We start from the raw sequence: 16,938 nt of genomic DNA, 5'->3' as shown, positions 1-16,938 counted from the left end.
CTGCCCGCACCATGAGATATGTACTACACCCAAACACTGCAGAGCGGAGTCACAAAGCTCTGTAAACGTTTAATGAAAATACTTCATTGTCAAGTAAACTTGTTTCCTCACCTTACGTGAAAGTCAGGATAATCTGAACTGTGTAACTCTCACTCCAGCCTCCCTCTCCAGCCATAAGCACACAAAACTGGTGGTCATTTATTCATATATTTAGCAAATACTTCGTTTTCTAAAATCAGTTAATTATACAACATGTTGCATCTCAAACTATCACATACTGCAAAACATAGCATATGGATGCACTGAAGTGGTTTCAGTATCAGCTATCAGGACGAGTTAATTTGAACTTCCCTGAAGGGTCAGGAATAAACCAGGTTTCCCAGAGATCAGTGTGAACACTGGGATAGTCCCAAGGCTTGTATCTCCCATTCCAATGAAGTAATTTAGCTTCTTGAAGAAAATGCTCAGAGTAACGGCTGTCAGGACTCCAACCTGCATGGGTAGATTTAAAAAAAAAAAAATTAAATCCAGTTTTTAATAATGGAAGACACTATGGAGTGAGATAAGTTCAGGTGTGGGTTTTTTTTTAAGAAATCTAATTAGTATGGTTTCACAATAGACAACCAGTTGTATGATAGAGTAGGTTTTTTCAGCTTCATGCCTCTAATGCAGCAGCAAAAAAATCAGCAAGTTTCCTCTCAACACTTTTAACATCTTGGCATAGCTGGGGTTAAAAAAAAAAAAAAATCCTCTTATAGTTCATTTTACTATACCAGCTAAGCCATTATCTTTTCCCCAGGATAATTCACCATTCCCAGGTGAAAGGTAACTACATCCTGCTGAACAGACAAACACTGCCAGGCATCCCATCTTCTTCCACTGTGCCTACTAAAAGAGTGTCTCAGTTTTTCAGTCTCTCAGGATATTGAGAGGTTTCATATATTGTTTCCATAGTTTATGACAATACAGGTCAAACATGTAACTAACTTTGTCCTTGGTATTTGTTTTTTTCTTTTTTTTTTTAATCCAATTTAATGACTGTTAGGGTTTCAGGGGGGTTTTTTTGAGGGGGTGCAACTATTTTGTTCGCTTGCCCTGTTAAGGTATTTGTGTCGTGACACCCATGAGGAACCCCCACGTTCTGCCCTACCCTGAAGAAAGCAGGACTAAAGAGTGTTGGGGGAGGCAGGGACTACATACTACAGATCTGTGGTATAAAGTAATGAATGCATCGTGGAAAAGTAGGATAAGGTTCTATATTGGAGTCTTACAAACCGCTCACTTTATTTCATTACAGCTGCAAATGGTGGGAAGTTGAACTTACCAAGATGCCTTATGTGCCACATAGGATTAATAGTGGAATACTTTCCATGAAATACAATCAGCATGGGAGAGGTTGCCACACCTCCCCCAAGGGTGCTGCTGTAGAGGTTTTCCCTGCAAAAAGGAGGAAAAAAAAAAAGATTATCAAAACATCAATCAAAGAATTTTAGTACAAAAGGCAGAAGATCAAAAAGAAGTATTCTGGCAAAATTCAAAATCATTTTGAACAGACCAATTTTCAGCATACTCCTTCCTAACGACGTTAATTGCTTGTATTTGCAACTCCAATTCCTGTTGGATAAATCATTGCTACCAAGCAAAATGGGAGTCAGACCCAACATGATGCCAGTTACTTCTACACACTGCTGATAGTCTGCAAGGCCGACAGTCTAGAGTAGAAGGAAAGCTGTTAACATAAAGGAATCAAACAATCTAGCCTGGTTTCTTAAGAAAATATACATGTTTCCAGGTGTTTCATTCCCTCTTTCTTCCCCTTTCCTCCCTCCCCCAGCTTTTAGACCCGTAAATTAACTTCAAATCAGATTTTGACATTCTAGTTAGTACAAACTAACATCTAAAGGATATCCATTTCCTATGAATTTTGTGATAAATCCAGGGCTAGATAAAGCCAAATCACTGTAAGGGGAGGCATTAGGAGGTAGCAGCCACAGTCTGGCCACAGTGTGCTTGAGGCCTGGCCAGCCAGTCAGCACAGGGGCGAAGCCACCCCTGCAGTGGGACACACAGTGGTGCCACCCACCCACCCAGCCCCACAGGAGGAAACCTGGGAAGTACCAGGGGATACTTAGAGGCCACAGAACAAAAAAAATCATAACCTCCCCTCAAAAATGGGTTTCAACTACTAAGCAATTTATTTCACTGTCATTTCAAAATCCACCTAAAAGGAACACGAATGTGTTATTAAGGTATAAAATCAACTTTATAGATAAAATTTGCAGTAATATTCACGGAGTTTTTTCAAACTCTGGAAGCACAGAAATAGCTTGTCAGGATATGTTACATAAGCAGAGCAAGAGAAAGACATTTGGCTTTTCATTTGTTCACATGCTTATAATTTGTGTCTCTCCTCTGTTCATTTCTGAAATTAACAAGTAAAGGACGTAGTCCAATAGCACAAGCTATTCAGTTTCAGTTTAGCCTTACTAAATTTAAACTTAACCCTCTGCAGAGAAGGAAAATAAATGACAAGTTTGCAACATTTTTAATGTTAGTGAACTAGCATAAAAAATGAACAGTGTTGTTTCACTGTCATGACTTATTCATGGTCAATACCAAAAAGGTACCTTTCATGTCAAATTTCATTCATCTATAGTAAGTGTTTTCTATCGGTATTTAAGAAATACGGTGTCCAGTTACAGTTTGGCTGACATTACAATAGGAGACACCCCACACAAACAAGGAAACATTCCTCCTTCTTTAAGGCAGCCTCAGGAAGGGAAGATCATAAGTGGCTTGATCCCAAGTGATGCTGGTCACCCAGAACAAGAACCACGTGTTCTCAGTGTCCCTCAGGATTAAGTGTAGTTTGCAATTAAACACAGGAGTAAAACTCCAGGTGGCCATTTCCTGGTACACAATTGGTCAGATTTGATGGAAATAATGGAAGGTGAGTGACTTCACTTGATGAGGTCTCAAAGAAAGACTGTTTGGAGTTAAAAAATTTGTAAGAGCTTTTAAAAGAGAAAATAAAACTGTAAACTGAGTATTAGAAGTAAAGCACAAAGCTAGATTTCTACACATACTCCACATTTCTTTGCATCCACTTTTCCAACTGCTTTGTAATCCGTTGATGTTTCCATTCAGTCATGTTAGCAACAATTACTCCAGGATTAAAGGAGCAGGTGCTGGGGCTGATGCCAAGATCCCTGATCGCTTGCTTTCTGTAGTCCAGGAATCCCATGTACGTGTTCTAAGAAATAAAAAAAGTATGTTTATCCCCTATGATTCTCTATAAAGGTAAGTGTAAATGCCCCTCTCTACCACATACATGGAGACTAAATACACGCTCCCAAAGCTGAGTTTGTAGATGATGGTTGAAGGCAGGATACTTCCAGCCACTAAATTACTTTTTTCACAGTATTGTTTCATGGGAGTGTGATGAGGCTCTGCTCTCACCACATGTTTGCCTTTCTGTAGCTTACTCTAAATGATGTAGCATTACTCGTACAGCAGTAATGCCAGAGGGACTCACTGACAATTCTGGGGAACTCAGCTCAGGAATTAGCATTTAAACTTGTTTTCCTAAGTTTCATATGCAATTTGATGACTACAAATATATATTCTGTCTTCATTCGATGTTCCATAAGTGCTCATGATCTACTGATGGCAAAACATCAAACATAATTTAGCAGAATCCAAAGAACAAGAGATTTAAATTATCACAGGAAAGAACTCTGCATAGCATTACAGAGTTACTACAAAACGAAGTTCTTAATTACCTGTAAAACTATTACAAAAACTACCAAAAAAATAAAAACATAACTCACTTAGGGGAAAATGTATAAAATATCTTACATTTGTGGGTAAATACATTCATTATTAGAATTCCAAAATGGCATCTTACCTGCATCCCTACACTTCTAACCATTTCATGTGTAGAAGGCAGATCACAGTCATCTGAAAAAGCTGCAGCATGTCCAGGAGCTAACTTAGTGTCGTAGAGTTCCTGGATGTCACCTGATCACAGGAAAGTCAAAAGCATAAGAAGAAACCTACTGCACTGCTACAGAGTTGATAGAATAACTTCTGTTCTCATATATGTTACTTACAAACATACCGATTTGAGGGGATAGCACAGATTAATGAAGGCTGAATTTTGTAATATGGGACGATTTTCAAATTTGAGTCCTGTACCTGGATGTCTAAGGTCTAATCTTTAGGTGTTGTCATCAGTATTCAGTACCTCCATATTCTGGTCTGAATGTCCAAGATCAGCTACAGCAGAAGCCAGTTACACTGTTAAGAAGCCTGGTTACAGAGTTCTACATTCTTAGAGCTTGCCTTTGGAGAGGGAGGGCAAAGGCAATTTTTCTGAGCTTCTTCAAGTCCCACAGAAGTGCCACTTCAATCTCTTGCCCAGATCAGGTTTTTCCTGGTGTTACCATGTTTATACCTCCTAGTAAGATACCTGGATTCCCCGCACTGACCAGCTGAAATGTGCCTGTCACACTCGACCATCCCTGCTGGTCTCACAGACCACCCAACTCCTTGCTGGTGCAGGGAAAAAATGTAACGCCTGGCATCTCACTCATCACCTGACTACCAGATGTGCCCGAACAGGTTCAGGGCAGGTGGCAGCGCTGCCACAGCAACTGAGTGAGTCTGCATCCAAACGCCCCACAGCTACCGGCTTTGCTGCTGGGCATGAGTCTGTCACAGGTAAGATGAATTCTCTTGGAAGGCCACACATGGTGCAGCAGCCTGAGGTGAGCTCATTAAAAGACTAGTAACCAAAAACATTCCCCATACTGCAGACACTGGAAGTACTATTTCTGAAATAAGAAGAGATTATTTATTTGTCTGAACTCATCGGCTGGTTGGAAAACTTGGTTTTCCCACCAAGAAATAGAATTTTAATTAATTGGACATTCAGTTGTTGAAGGTCAACATGCCTTGCTAAGTATTTTCTCCTGATTCTAAATAGCTTCTGCTTTTTCAAGAGGAAAGCAGAAAAAGAAAAAAAAAATGAAACAATTCTGGCTGACACCCTGAGTTCAGTATGTTTCATTCTCACTGCTTTGCAGAAAGTAATGACCAACAAATGAGTGATCCCAAAGTTAAGCCCCAAAAACCCCATTCACTCCTTACCCTGTCAGAAGTCTCACTCCCACTGCAGAGACACCTGACAGAGAACAGTCTCACCTCACAGCAAAAAGGTTTCAGTTTTGGGGTTTTTTTGTACTGCTAGTGTTCTGCCCGGCCAACCAGCTGAATCAGCTTATTCTGCAGCTGCACAAGTGTAACTGTGACACAAGTAACAGGAGCTGCCCGGGGACAGGAGAGGCCACTTCTGTCAGCAGCAGCCTACCATGAGCTGTAATGTGAAACGGCACCTTTACCTCGCAGCTCCAGAAACGCTATCAGCTGACATAAACTGACACCCCAATGTCAGAGAAAGCCCTAACTCCTCTCTTCTCCTGGCCACACTGCCTTGACTCCTACCAGGGAACTAATGCAGGCTGAAAGTAATCACATTTCTGGTGAACGCCTGCGCAGGTGGAAGGAGGGATGCAGGGGAAGAGGTGGGCTCAGCTTAAAGTGCTCATGAAACTGAAGCTCATGTAAATGAAGACTTGAAGAACCTTTCAAAGAGTTAAATATTGCTGTTTCCCATTGATGACAGAACAACAAAACCAAAAAGCAGAGATAACCATTGGAAACACACATTGAAGAACAGTGATACAAAGTCTACTGCAAATCAAATGTGACAGGCAGAGCAGATTAATTGTATTTTACATTTCAGATTTATCATATCATATTTATTTCATCTAATAGCAGTCCCTTTAAGTGCAGATATTCTGAAATCTGCCACTAAAGAGGCAAAACTATAAAAAGGTGCAGAGAAACAGTAGAGAATAAAATTATACCTTTGTCATGTGTAAATTCACTGATCTTAATGTTCTTACAGCAAAGATTAATTATGGTCAAAAAACTTATTATAGTTATACTCAGTCCTTTCCAAAGGAAAATTTCACTAGAACATCCCTTTAACGTTGAACAAGGATAGGTAAAATGGTTTTGTTGTCCCTGTGTACTGGACCTGGCTAGGATAGAGTTAACTTTCTTCACGGTGCTGGGGTTTAGATTTTTGATCAAACCAGTACTGATAGCACACTAATGTTCTAGCTTTTGCTGAACAGTGGCTGCACAGCATCAAGGCCTTCTCTGTTTCTCACTCTGCCCCCCAGGGAATAGATTAGGGGGTGCACAAAAGGCTGGGAGGGGACGCAACTGGGCAGATGGCTGAACTGACCAAAGAGATACTCCATGCCACATAAAGTCATTCCCAGCTATAAAAGGGGAAGAAGGGGTGTCTGGGGGGCGTTAGCCAACTTTTGCGGGGAAACTGGCTGGGCAGCGGTCTACCCACTGGAAGTGATGAGTGATTGCCTGTGCATTACTTGTTTTGTTTTCTTCTCTCTTCTTCCATTTACCCTTCACTTATTAAACAATTATTTGTTTGTTTGTTTATCCTGACCCTCAAGTTTTCTTGCTTTTATTCTTCCTTTCCTCTTCCTCCATCCCCCTGGGGGTGGGGATGGGGGGAAGTGAGTGAGCAGCTGTATGGTGCTTAGCTGCCCACCAGGATTAAACCACAACATTCTGATTTAAAACGTGTTACAAAATAACAAGAAAACAATATGATAAACAAGGAAGGACAACAACTCTACAGAGGAAAAAGAATATACTGGGAATCAGAAGAGAAAAAAACCCATAAATTAATCTTTAAAAAAATAATTGTGTAATTAGATTTCTTTGTATGAAAAGGGAGATTTTTCAGGATTTTAATGTCTTCTCACTGCTCCCATTTGTCTAGAAACTCTGAAATCTTTGATCATGATTCTGCAAATTGCTATGGCTTCTGAGCTGAAGATGCTCAAAATCATATTTTGAGTGTTTGCACTTTTAACCCTCTTATTTGAGTAAATTCCTCTTGCTCTCAAGAACAGCAATTCTGGATAAGGAACTGGTAGTATGTGTGGGAATTCAAATTCTAGCAGGAAATGCATGTCATATACTTCACAATAAATATTGCAGCATCTAAGTGAAATCCATTATATCTTTCAGCAATTGACCAGATTCAATGAAAAGGAAACTCATACATAGAATTTTGATCAAAATCAACTATTCAAAAGATACATGGAGAGTTCTTCTTCAGACTTTCCTTTAAATAAACAAACATTATTTGTAGTTTTCTGGAGTGCAACACTCCTAGCAGTTGCCTCAGTTTCCATTATATCTCATATTTCCAAACGACTGTAAAAGCTGCAATAACTTTTGAGTTTAATTCTGCTAAAAACTGCTTTTTGGATGACAGCTTACCTTGAACAATGATATCATCATCCAAATATATTACTTTCTCATGTTTCTGGATAAGCAAAGGAAGATAAAATCGAACGAAGTTCAGCTATTAAACAGAAAAAAAAGGTAAAGACTATATGGTAAAGCTGTTTAATGTAGTAGTCTCATGCTTCTGTCTCTATTAACAATCAGTTTTAATTTCTCTCTTCACTGAGCACTAGCTTCCTCCCCCCCATCTACTAGTATCTTCAATCCATTATTATTTTTTCCTATATTATTTACTACGGCCCTTATCAAGCAACCCCAAACAGTTGCTTCTTCACATAATCACAGAATCATTTAGGTTGGAAGGGACCTTTTGAGATCATCTTGTCCAAACCCTCTTCTCAAGCAGGCTCCACCCAAGCAGGCTGCTGGGGCCAATGCCCAGTGGGGTTTTGAATATCTCCACAGATGGAAACTCAACAGCCTCTCTGGGCAACCTGCTCCAGTGTTTGACCACCCTCACCATAAAAAAACAACAAAAAAAATTTTCCTTGTGCCCAGAGGAAATTTCATATATTTTAATTTGTGCCCATTGCCTCTTGTCCCTCCCCTCAGGTATTTATGCACACTGATAAGATCCTCCTGATCCTTCTCTTCTCCAGGCTGAACAGCCCCAGCTCTCTCAGCCTCTCCTCATATAAAAGATGCTCCAGTCCCTTAATCACCTTTGCAGCCCTGTGTTGGACTTGGCCCAGTAAGTCCATATCTTTCTTGTACTGGGGAGCTCAGAACTAAACACAGTACTCCAGATGCAGCCTCACCAGTGTTGAGTAAAGAGGAAGGATCACCTTCCTGGACCTGCTGGCAGTGCTCTTCCCAATGCATTTTTACAGCACACATCATACAAAAGACTTCAAATTTAACAGTGTCATCATTCCACTCTATAGGAATGATTTGCCTGGTGGCACAGAAGCAGGATAACAACTTCTACAATAGCAACGAAGAACACAGCAGAGGGAAAGGAGACTGAGAACGTAAGACCAGCCATACCAATTTGGACCATTTTACCCAGCACGCTTTCAGAGTGGTTCTAAGCAGATGCTCAGTGAAAAATAAGAATAGAGCAAGCATACATAAAAGCTGCTCCAAGTATTCTCCTAGCTTTCAGCTATTTTCAGCTCAACGGATTTCCTGAACCAGATGTGATCTGTCTAAATACAAACTTCAGTCCTCACTGAATCCCTGTAAATTTTTACATTCACAAGACCTTTCAGCAAGGAATTCTAGAGATTTAGTACTCATCACATGAAAAACGTGCAATGTTTCTTGTTTGTTCTGACTGTGACCCCTACTAATTTAATCTGATGTCCATTAGTACTTGCATTAGAAGAGAGACTGAGAAACCATCCCCCATCCAGTCCTCCATGCCACTCAGTTCCGTAGGCTATTGTCACGCTAGAAGCCACGTTTCCAGGCTGAACCGTTTTAACCCACTGATTCCTTGCATGAATTAGAAATGTCAAAGGCTCAGAGAAGGGCAGCAAGAATAAACATTCTGAACAGACCGAAACATTTCCAGGTGGTGCTACATCTTTTTCAGATAAGGGGACAAAGATTGCATGTAGTATGTAGGATAAGGGAAAACTATGGATTTGTATTGTGGCATAATGACATTCTCTGTTTTGATCCTTACTCCTTTCCTAATAATTTCTAACATCGGATTTGCCTTTTCTGACAGCCAGTAATACATTACTCATTAGCCTCTGAATTAACCCTGGACATGTGCAGAATGCAGCCAACTCTCCATCACGGAGGCACACGAAACACTGTCAGATCCTTCCTCTAATAAATTATGAATATATTCTTAAAGATATGACACATACAAATTACCGAGTTTATGTCACCAAATAATGAGGTCCCAGCAAGACAGACAAGTTGCAAGGAGCTTGCCATAGGGCACTTTTCCTTCCTGAGGGCATAGCGTTTGGATCTGATGTGGTTTCTCTGGCTTACACCCTCATTGTGTAATGGAACAGAGATCTAGAATATTTTAAAGTCTGTAATAAGCGTTAAAAATCCTGAAAATTTGTTACGTGGTGTTCATTTACTCACAGGCTGCAGTAGCTCAGGACGTGATGCATCTTGTCTGATTTTTCCTTTTAGTACCATAGGGTTGAATTCCACAACCTTAAATTTTATTTCTTTCAGTTTAGAATTTTCAATCCATTTTCTGTGATAAAAGAAATATTGAGTGTGCAGTAAGTACTTCCAGTATTAAATTCACAGACTCACAGGAGAATAAGAGACCTTGAAAGCTCACTCAAACTCTTCTATCTCAAGACAGAATCACTATGTCTACAGCTATTGCACATAGACATTTGTTTAACCTGCTCTTAAAAAAGACCCCAAAGCAGTGAATCAGTGTGATCAGTTAGTCATAATTCTGTAGTTTTCCAAATGAGTGCTACCAGACTCCTGCTTCACCCTGAGCCAATACAATCAGCTATTCCCACCTACATTACCTTGTCATTACCTCTACTGAATTTCATCACATTTTACAGTTCATTTTTCCAATTCATCATGATTAGTTTGTTTTCAGCTCCTGTCCTTGATACAGCTGCTGTCTCTTTTCCAGCTTCATGCCAATTGCAGATTCATTCATAAAGAACATTCTCCACTTATCTAGGTTACTGATGAACTGGATGGGAAAAACTCCCTGTGGAACTCCACACATTACATCTTTACACTTTGACACAAATTGCAGGCACACAGGATACAGAAGTGCAGTAGCCAGAGATGAGAACTGCTAAGAAATACTGCTTTAATTTTGATTCACAACTTCCTCCTCTTTTAGATAATGTTTGCAAATTTTAATACCCAAACTTGCTTTCATTACAAGCTGCTTTGGGCCTCTATTTATAACCTTTAATACACCCTCTTAGCTGGAACTAGCTTTAAACAGCAAGTTTTTCTACTCTGAAGTTTAAGACACAGTGCCAGATGAGAGGTAAGTGCAGTGCCACAAAGTGGGATTGTGACAAGTAAGTATGTATATACTCACCTTACTACAGACTCTTTTGCAGCCCATCTACAAAAGGCAGAGAGGCACAGGTATGGGCATGGTCTGGCTATTTCACATCCCTTTATACCAGTCAGTGCCTTATGTAGGGCAAAATGATCCTTCTTCCTACATGTAGAGAACCCTGGGGATTGCTACCAATAGCACTACTTAAGTAAAAAGGAGAAACATTTCCCTGAAAAGTCCTCCAAAGTCTATGCCCATGCTAAGGGGAACAATACCCTGGTCCTAACTACAGCATGAAACAAAATAAGCCTGGTATATACCGAATATGTGGGATGGTAGTCTTCAGCCCAACTATGTAGAACAAAACATTAGCCTCTGTGTTGCTGTGGATGCTACTGATTGCTGCTATAGCTGCACCCATTCTGCCCGCAGCAGCGCAGATTACAACTGGGATTTCTTCTTCCATTTCCTCAGGACTCTCCAAATCAACTACAAGGAACAAAACTATGCATTATAATAGAAAATTAAGAATCTTTTTTATATCAGATTTGGGTCATAGGGGTGAGTATATAGTTCCATAAGCAGTGGAATCAAATCACAATCACCTCATTTCCTTACCACATCCTATACGCATCCGCATCTGGCAAGGCACACAGCATGAGCTGTCACTAATCCAGAACTACATGCAGATTGACTGGACTGTTGGATGCCTCCAAACAGAATATACAACAGAGTTTTGGCTCTTCTACTCAGCACAATTCAGCCTGTCTTCCATGTAGCTGCTTATTCACATGAAACCTGAAGACATCTGAATACCTTTGAGACTTCTGCTTCTCAGTTATATTTAGTACAAATTGAACAACAGGTTCCAAAATTATCAAAGGAAAGAGGTAAATCGAAGAGATGGTGCAATGGCATGAGCTTTATTTCTTTGGGAAGCAGGCTAGAAAGGAATAGTGCAAAATTTTGTACCAGCAGGAAGTTGCTAATGATAGAAGGAAAAAAATCTAAACACTACTGAATCAGTTCACATGACTGCTAAGGAAGATTTTTATCCCTAGCACTGATTAACTTACAAACTTACATGGATATATTTACACTGATTAAAACATAACCGTTAAACCCATAACAGCCCCAACAAAAATACACTGAAAAAAAATGTTTATACCAAGACAGAATTTGTTCATCTTGGGAACAATGAATAAGTTATTAGTATAAACATTCAACACCAGTCCAACCATATCAACCCTAGGGGGTTTCTGTCACTATAAAAATTCCAGCAAAAACTTCTGCTGTAGATTATGTCAAGATTTGATGGTCTATCTGGAATGAATAGGTAGGCCAAGAACATTCCCAAAGGGGCAAGTTGTGATCAAAGTTTATTATCACTTGACAACTCCAATACTGTTCAGCACAAATAAACATATAGTCCAGCTTCCATCTACATCAGTGACACCTGGATAAAAATTTGAATCAGAATGCCAATTCTTAGTCATTACTATCGATTTCTGACTATTTTATTCAAGTAACTCAGAAGCAAAAAATTCTACATCCCAGACCATATGCAACAGCGTGAGTAGCTCATCTACTGCAGGGCAAACAGGATTCAGTAAGACAAAAAGCACGGTTCAAATGAAGAGAGAAGGAACACAAAACAAGAACATAAATGAAACAGAAGTACAAGTCATTTACCTGCTTCATTCTTTAATGCAGATGGCACTTGGTGAACTTTGTTATACAAAATGGCACACACAGTTAAGACAAGAAGTAACAGTAAGATCTGGTTAACTGAAACAAAAGGGAGAATTTGTTAACAATCAGTACAATAACTAATTCCCCAGTATCACTGGGGTTTTTTAAACTGATTTGCAACCAGTACATATCATAATCTGTATTTTCTGTGTTTACCAAATTCTCCTTTCTCCTGTCATTTGATCAAGCTAAAAATTTTATGTTAAAAACATAACAGTATCTCTCCCCCGTTACAATCATTTCCAGCTACCTGATTTTCATGGATAATTTGCTCAGTAAATCATTATGCTCCCAATATATATGGGTTATCCATACTAGGAAATTCAGGTTTTTGAATTTTACCATTTCTCTTCTTGGCTAGTTTGTTATCTGTTTATTATCACAGGAGTTCATGAGTTTATTTTTACCTAGCCTTCTCCTTCTCTCACGCTTCCCTAATAAAACTTCAAACACAGGAGGAATTTTTTTCAATTTCAATGTTCAGATCCTCAAGGCGTATTTGAGCAAAACTCACAAAAAACCCTAGAAAAACCCAGCACGCTACCGAAACCAGAAATGTCCTGAAATACTTGAAAATACTTAAACATTTTGGCACGGTTACTTTAATTAGTAAAATCAAAACAAAGCATGCAACAGCAAAGACCTTACTGTATATTCTGATTTGCAGTTCCTACCAGACTGTCTTGCAGAAGTGTAAGTTATCCAGCATAAACCAACAATGAGCTGGTACCAGGACAGTTCACTGAGTGCAACGGGGAAGGAATACATTGCCATCATCAACAGTGACTTTGACAATAGGAGTTCTTTGTATTGGACTACTTTTGTTACTTTTGCACCACCATAAAAGGTATTTAAGGTGTACAAAAGAGCAAAGGGAACAAAGTTTTGAACTATTTCAATCAAAAGGGCCAACTGGTCAGAACTAGGCATGAAAATTGAAATTGGTAAACATAAATCACTAAACCCATGCTAATTTAAATCAGCTGAGGAAACAGCCCACTGACTTCAGAGAAATTTTGCATGCACAACTGGAGGCATGCACCACTCAATTTTCAGTCACTGACCCTGACAGCTGATGAGAACCCCAAATTTCTTGGGGCCACACCTCAGCTGTGAGTATGAACAGCATTAATATGCAGAGTTCTGTAAAAAAGCCAGGTTCAGTGCTCTAGGCACAACCCACACGAAACCAATAGCTACCTGAACTCTTAGTGGGAAACTCCAGACCCCCTAGTCTCATGCAGTAAAGCAGTGAGTAATTTTAAATTAATGGGATTTATGGCTGTACTTATCTGACTTAGTTAACAGGAAAAGGCTTATTTGTATACTTAAAAGTTAAGCATAATTTAGCAACACTAGAACTATAAATTTGCATGCAACTGTGAAAATTGCTGCATGAGAAATTGCATTTGACATTTCTCTTTTAAAATATATATTTCAAATGTTTTTAATCTCTCTTACTTTTCTTTAAAAGAGCCATGTGTCCTGTTGGATGAGAACTGTGATCTGTGATAAAATAAAAATAAATTTTAAAAAAATTAAGAAAAGAGAGAGACAAATCATTAATACCAGCAGTGAATACTAGTTATTTATTTCAGGGACAAGATTTTGCACCATCAAATTTTACTGTTCACCTGGTAAAACTGAACTCTGTCTTTGTAAATACCTTTTCTGGAACAAATAACTACTATTCTGGGCTAGAACTATTACATATTTTAATTTAAGCTACTAATAGGTTGAAAACAACAGCATTTTAATAAATTCCATCCAATCGCCTACCTCAGTAATAACTAAGATGTTTTTAGCACATTTTAAAGTAATGTGCAAAGAAGTATTAAAACACCCACTGATGCAATCTGTAAATACATTTACATTTATCGCTGATCTCACCTAAACCATAATAACAATCACAAATACTAATCTCTTGCTGGAGTATGTTCCCAAACATATGGGAATCTTATACTGGAGCAGCATCTTTCAAACTCTCAGAAAATTTCAGAGCAATAGTGAAAACATCTTCTAACAGCAGTAGCCTTCCACTAACAGTAAGGGGGAAGTTTGTGCAGTGTAGCTTGTATTTAAGCACATTAGTTGTGATGCTGAAGAAAATGAGGTAGTCTTCCCTAAAACTGTACTTCTAAACCAGGCCCAAGCGTGGCCATGACTTTATGCTTGAGAGGACAAAACATAATCCCTAAAATACAGGATTATGGGAAATACAAGGGTTCAGGTGAGTTCTGGACCCAAAAATACTGTTTATGGGGGGAAAAAAACCTGCAACCCAATAGTAAAAAACAGCAGCAGAAGTTGGGGTGGGGGGGCAGGGGAGGGGAAAATGCAGCTAAGTGATCTAACCTTTTTGCTATGGTAGCTGTATATAGGACAGAAAGAATTTTTTCCTGTTCCCATACATACAGATATGGATACATTACAGCACAGATAAGGATATATGACAGTTTGTATGCACACATAAAAATGAAGTTCATTCCAACTCCTTGAGAAGACAGACGGAACAGCAAGAATTCTTGAAACCTGAGTCACAAAACTGACCACCTCTCATTGGTTAATGCTCAAGTTCAGGCAGTATCCTAAATTAGTCCCTATTTCAACTAACAAATTACAATAAAAATATTAAAAAAGCTAAGATGATGCTTTGTTTACAAACTACTTATACTCACACGTATTTAGGTCCCAACAGATGACTAAATTGTAGCAAGAGAGGAGTATTTCTGGAAGTCCCTACGCATCTGCAGTACTTATCTACATTCCAGCAGCCCGCTCTCTTCATGTGGCATTAATTTACACAGAGAGAAAATCAAGCTTATCGGTGAAAAAAACCCCACTGCTGAGAAAGCCCTTCTCTCACGCATTACACACAAGTATTGTCTTCTCAGCCATTAAAAAAGTTTACTTGTTTAGATAAACAGAGACAACACAATCCCCTACACTCTTGGGAGTAACTTTCTAACCCCACTTTAGCTAGCAGTGATCTTCCACTGATCTCCACAGAGCTGCCTACTATCTTTTAATTAAGATTTGTAATGATAGTCACAAACAATATTGATGATCACTGCAAGATGAAAGTTGGATAGCCACAGCCTCGTGATATCTTCAGAAATCGTTAAATCAGCATAAACTGAACCACATTTTAAACTTTAAAATCCAAACTCAAACAGACTCTTGTACAAGTTTGAGTTCTAAAACTACAGCATTCCTAAGCCTGAGAAACACTGATTGATTACCCACTGATTTTTAAGGAAAGAGAAAAATATTTGTTCCTCTGCAAATATTTACTCAATTTTTCCTGACTGTAGCCATTAGTTCCTGGAACCTGGCAGACCCTAATTCAGTTGCCAAATCCTGTAACAAAACGAGGGGCTGTAGAAGGGAAAGCTAACAGTGACATTACTGCTCAGATATTTCCTGCATAATTAGTCTTTTTACCTCTTCAAAGCAGCACAGTATTCAGGACTCCTCTCTCCTGAAGGGCTGTAGAGCTATTTACTCGGATCCTAGATAGCCCACAGCTGTAAGCACTCTTGCCAAAGCTTCCTTGACCATCATCCTCCTTTGAAGTCCCCCGCACAAAGGCCTTACAGGGCACAGTAACAGTTTTAAGATTCAATTCCTTTTTCAAGCTCTTCAGAGTTTACTTTGGAGTTGTGCTGGTTTTCTTTTCTCTGCTGCTGAGGAATAGCACAGAGTCCAGACGCCGCACTGGAGGAATGAGAGCCCATAAACCACTTCCAGATGTGCAGAACGATGATGCAGCCCCAGATCTGGCAAACTTGCCTCAGAGCTTCAGCGAGCAGATTGCAAACAAATCCCATAAGACAAAAAGTCTTAAGGGGGTGGGGGAAAGGAAAGGAAACAAACCCTTCCAGAAGTTACTTCAACAGTCTAGTTGCAGGTTAGGTTTCTAGTCATTATTTACAGTAAATGTGAACAGATAACTAGTGTGCAAGAGCCAAACAACAACATGCCAAACTGAAAGCCAAAGTTTTTCCAATGTCTGTTTGCAGAGTTCCTGCGAGTCAAAAGCTAAGGGAAACTTGCAAAATTCAACTCTGAAGATGCATTTTGACTTGAATAATTTCTGAATCTTTGAGCAGTTAAGAGAATCTGAATCCACAGGTTTGATTTAGATTCAAAGGGACCTTAGATTAAGGTAACCAGCACATGTTGATACTCTGCCTCCTAAACTCTTCTGGAATGCTTTTGTAGTTTTATTTCTACACCACTTCTTTTATTCAGATTCTGTCCCTTCCTTCTAGGGGCCTCCCTTCTATATGATAAAACAAGACTTTAATGAGTACTGAATGCAATAAGGATAATAATCTTCAATTCTAAACTATTTTTCATATTTTTAACAGGAGGCCGTGCAAAATTTATGAGGAGTATTCGGTCAAGGTTTTAAAAATCTGAAGTGTTTTAAGATTGTTGTTCCATTTGCAGGAACTGAAAATGGGGGTTTTCAACTGTATGTCTCAAATATGCGAGAACTGTATTATTTGTGTCTGATTTTGTACAGAAATCCATCTTTTGCAGAGCTGCTTGAAGTAAAAATAAATTAAGAGCTAGAAATACAGTTATGTGCTTCATGTAGATGGCCAAAACCATTACTACTTTTTCTGTACTGTGGGGGGGGTTTTAAGCTGTATTAAGCTCGTGGCCATCAAAATCCACCCTTTTTTTTTGATCTCCCTTCCACTTCTCTGTGAATCCTGAACAGATCTAAGTAGCACACAGCTGTATGAGCCCACAGCATTGGGACCATCTGCTTGCACCTCGCAGCAACCCCTGCATTACTG

The 16,938-nt window shown here is 39.2% G+C and overlaps 1 protein-coding gene across 1 annotated transcript; it reads right to left on the bottom strand.

Annotated features, from left to right (window-relative positions):
* Positions 1 to 193: 193 nt before the first annotated feature.
* Positions 194 to 15,691, bottom strand: GLT8D2 (glycosyltransferase 8 domain containing 2). The gene is made up of 10 exons (XM_074825915.1): positions 15,572 to 15,691; positions 13,589 to 13,633; positions 12,068 to 12,163; positions 10,696 to 10,864; positions 9,463 to 9,580; positions 7,387 to 7,471; positions 3,908 to 4,020; positions 3,087 to 3,253; positions 1,325 to 1,437; positions 194 to 492 (listed from the first exon to the last, which is right to left on the bottom strand). Exons 2-10 carry the CDS (start codon positions 13,605 to 13,607, stop codon positions 320 to 322), a joined length of 1,053 nt encoding a protein of 350 aa, XP_074682016.1. The 5' UTR covers positions 13,608 to 13,633; positions 15,572 to 15,691; the 3' UTR covers positions 194 to 319.
* Positions 15,692 to 16,938: the final 1,247 nt, after the last annotated feature.

Source organism: Strix aluco, chromosome 5, assembly GCF_031877795.1.
Source record: "Strix aluco isolate bStrAlu1 chromosome 5, bStrAlu1.hap1, whole genome shotgun sequence".
NCBI classification, from domain to species: domain Eukaryota; kingdom Metazoa; phylum Chordata; class Aves; order Strigiformes; family Strigidae; genus Strix; species Strix aluco.
This window is presented reverse-complemented; position numbering and strand designations above follow the sequence as displayed.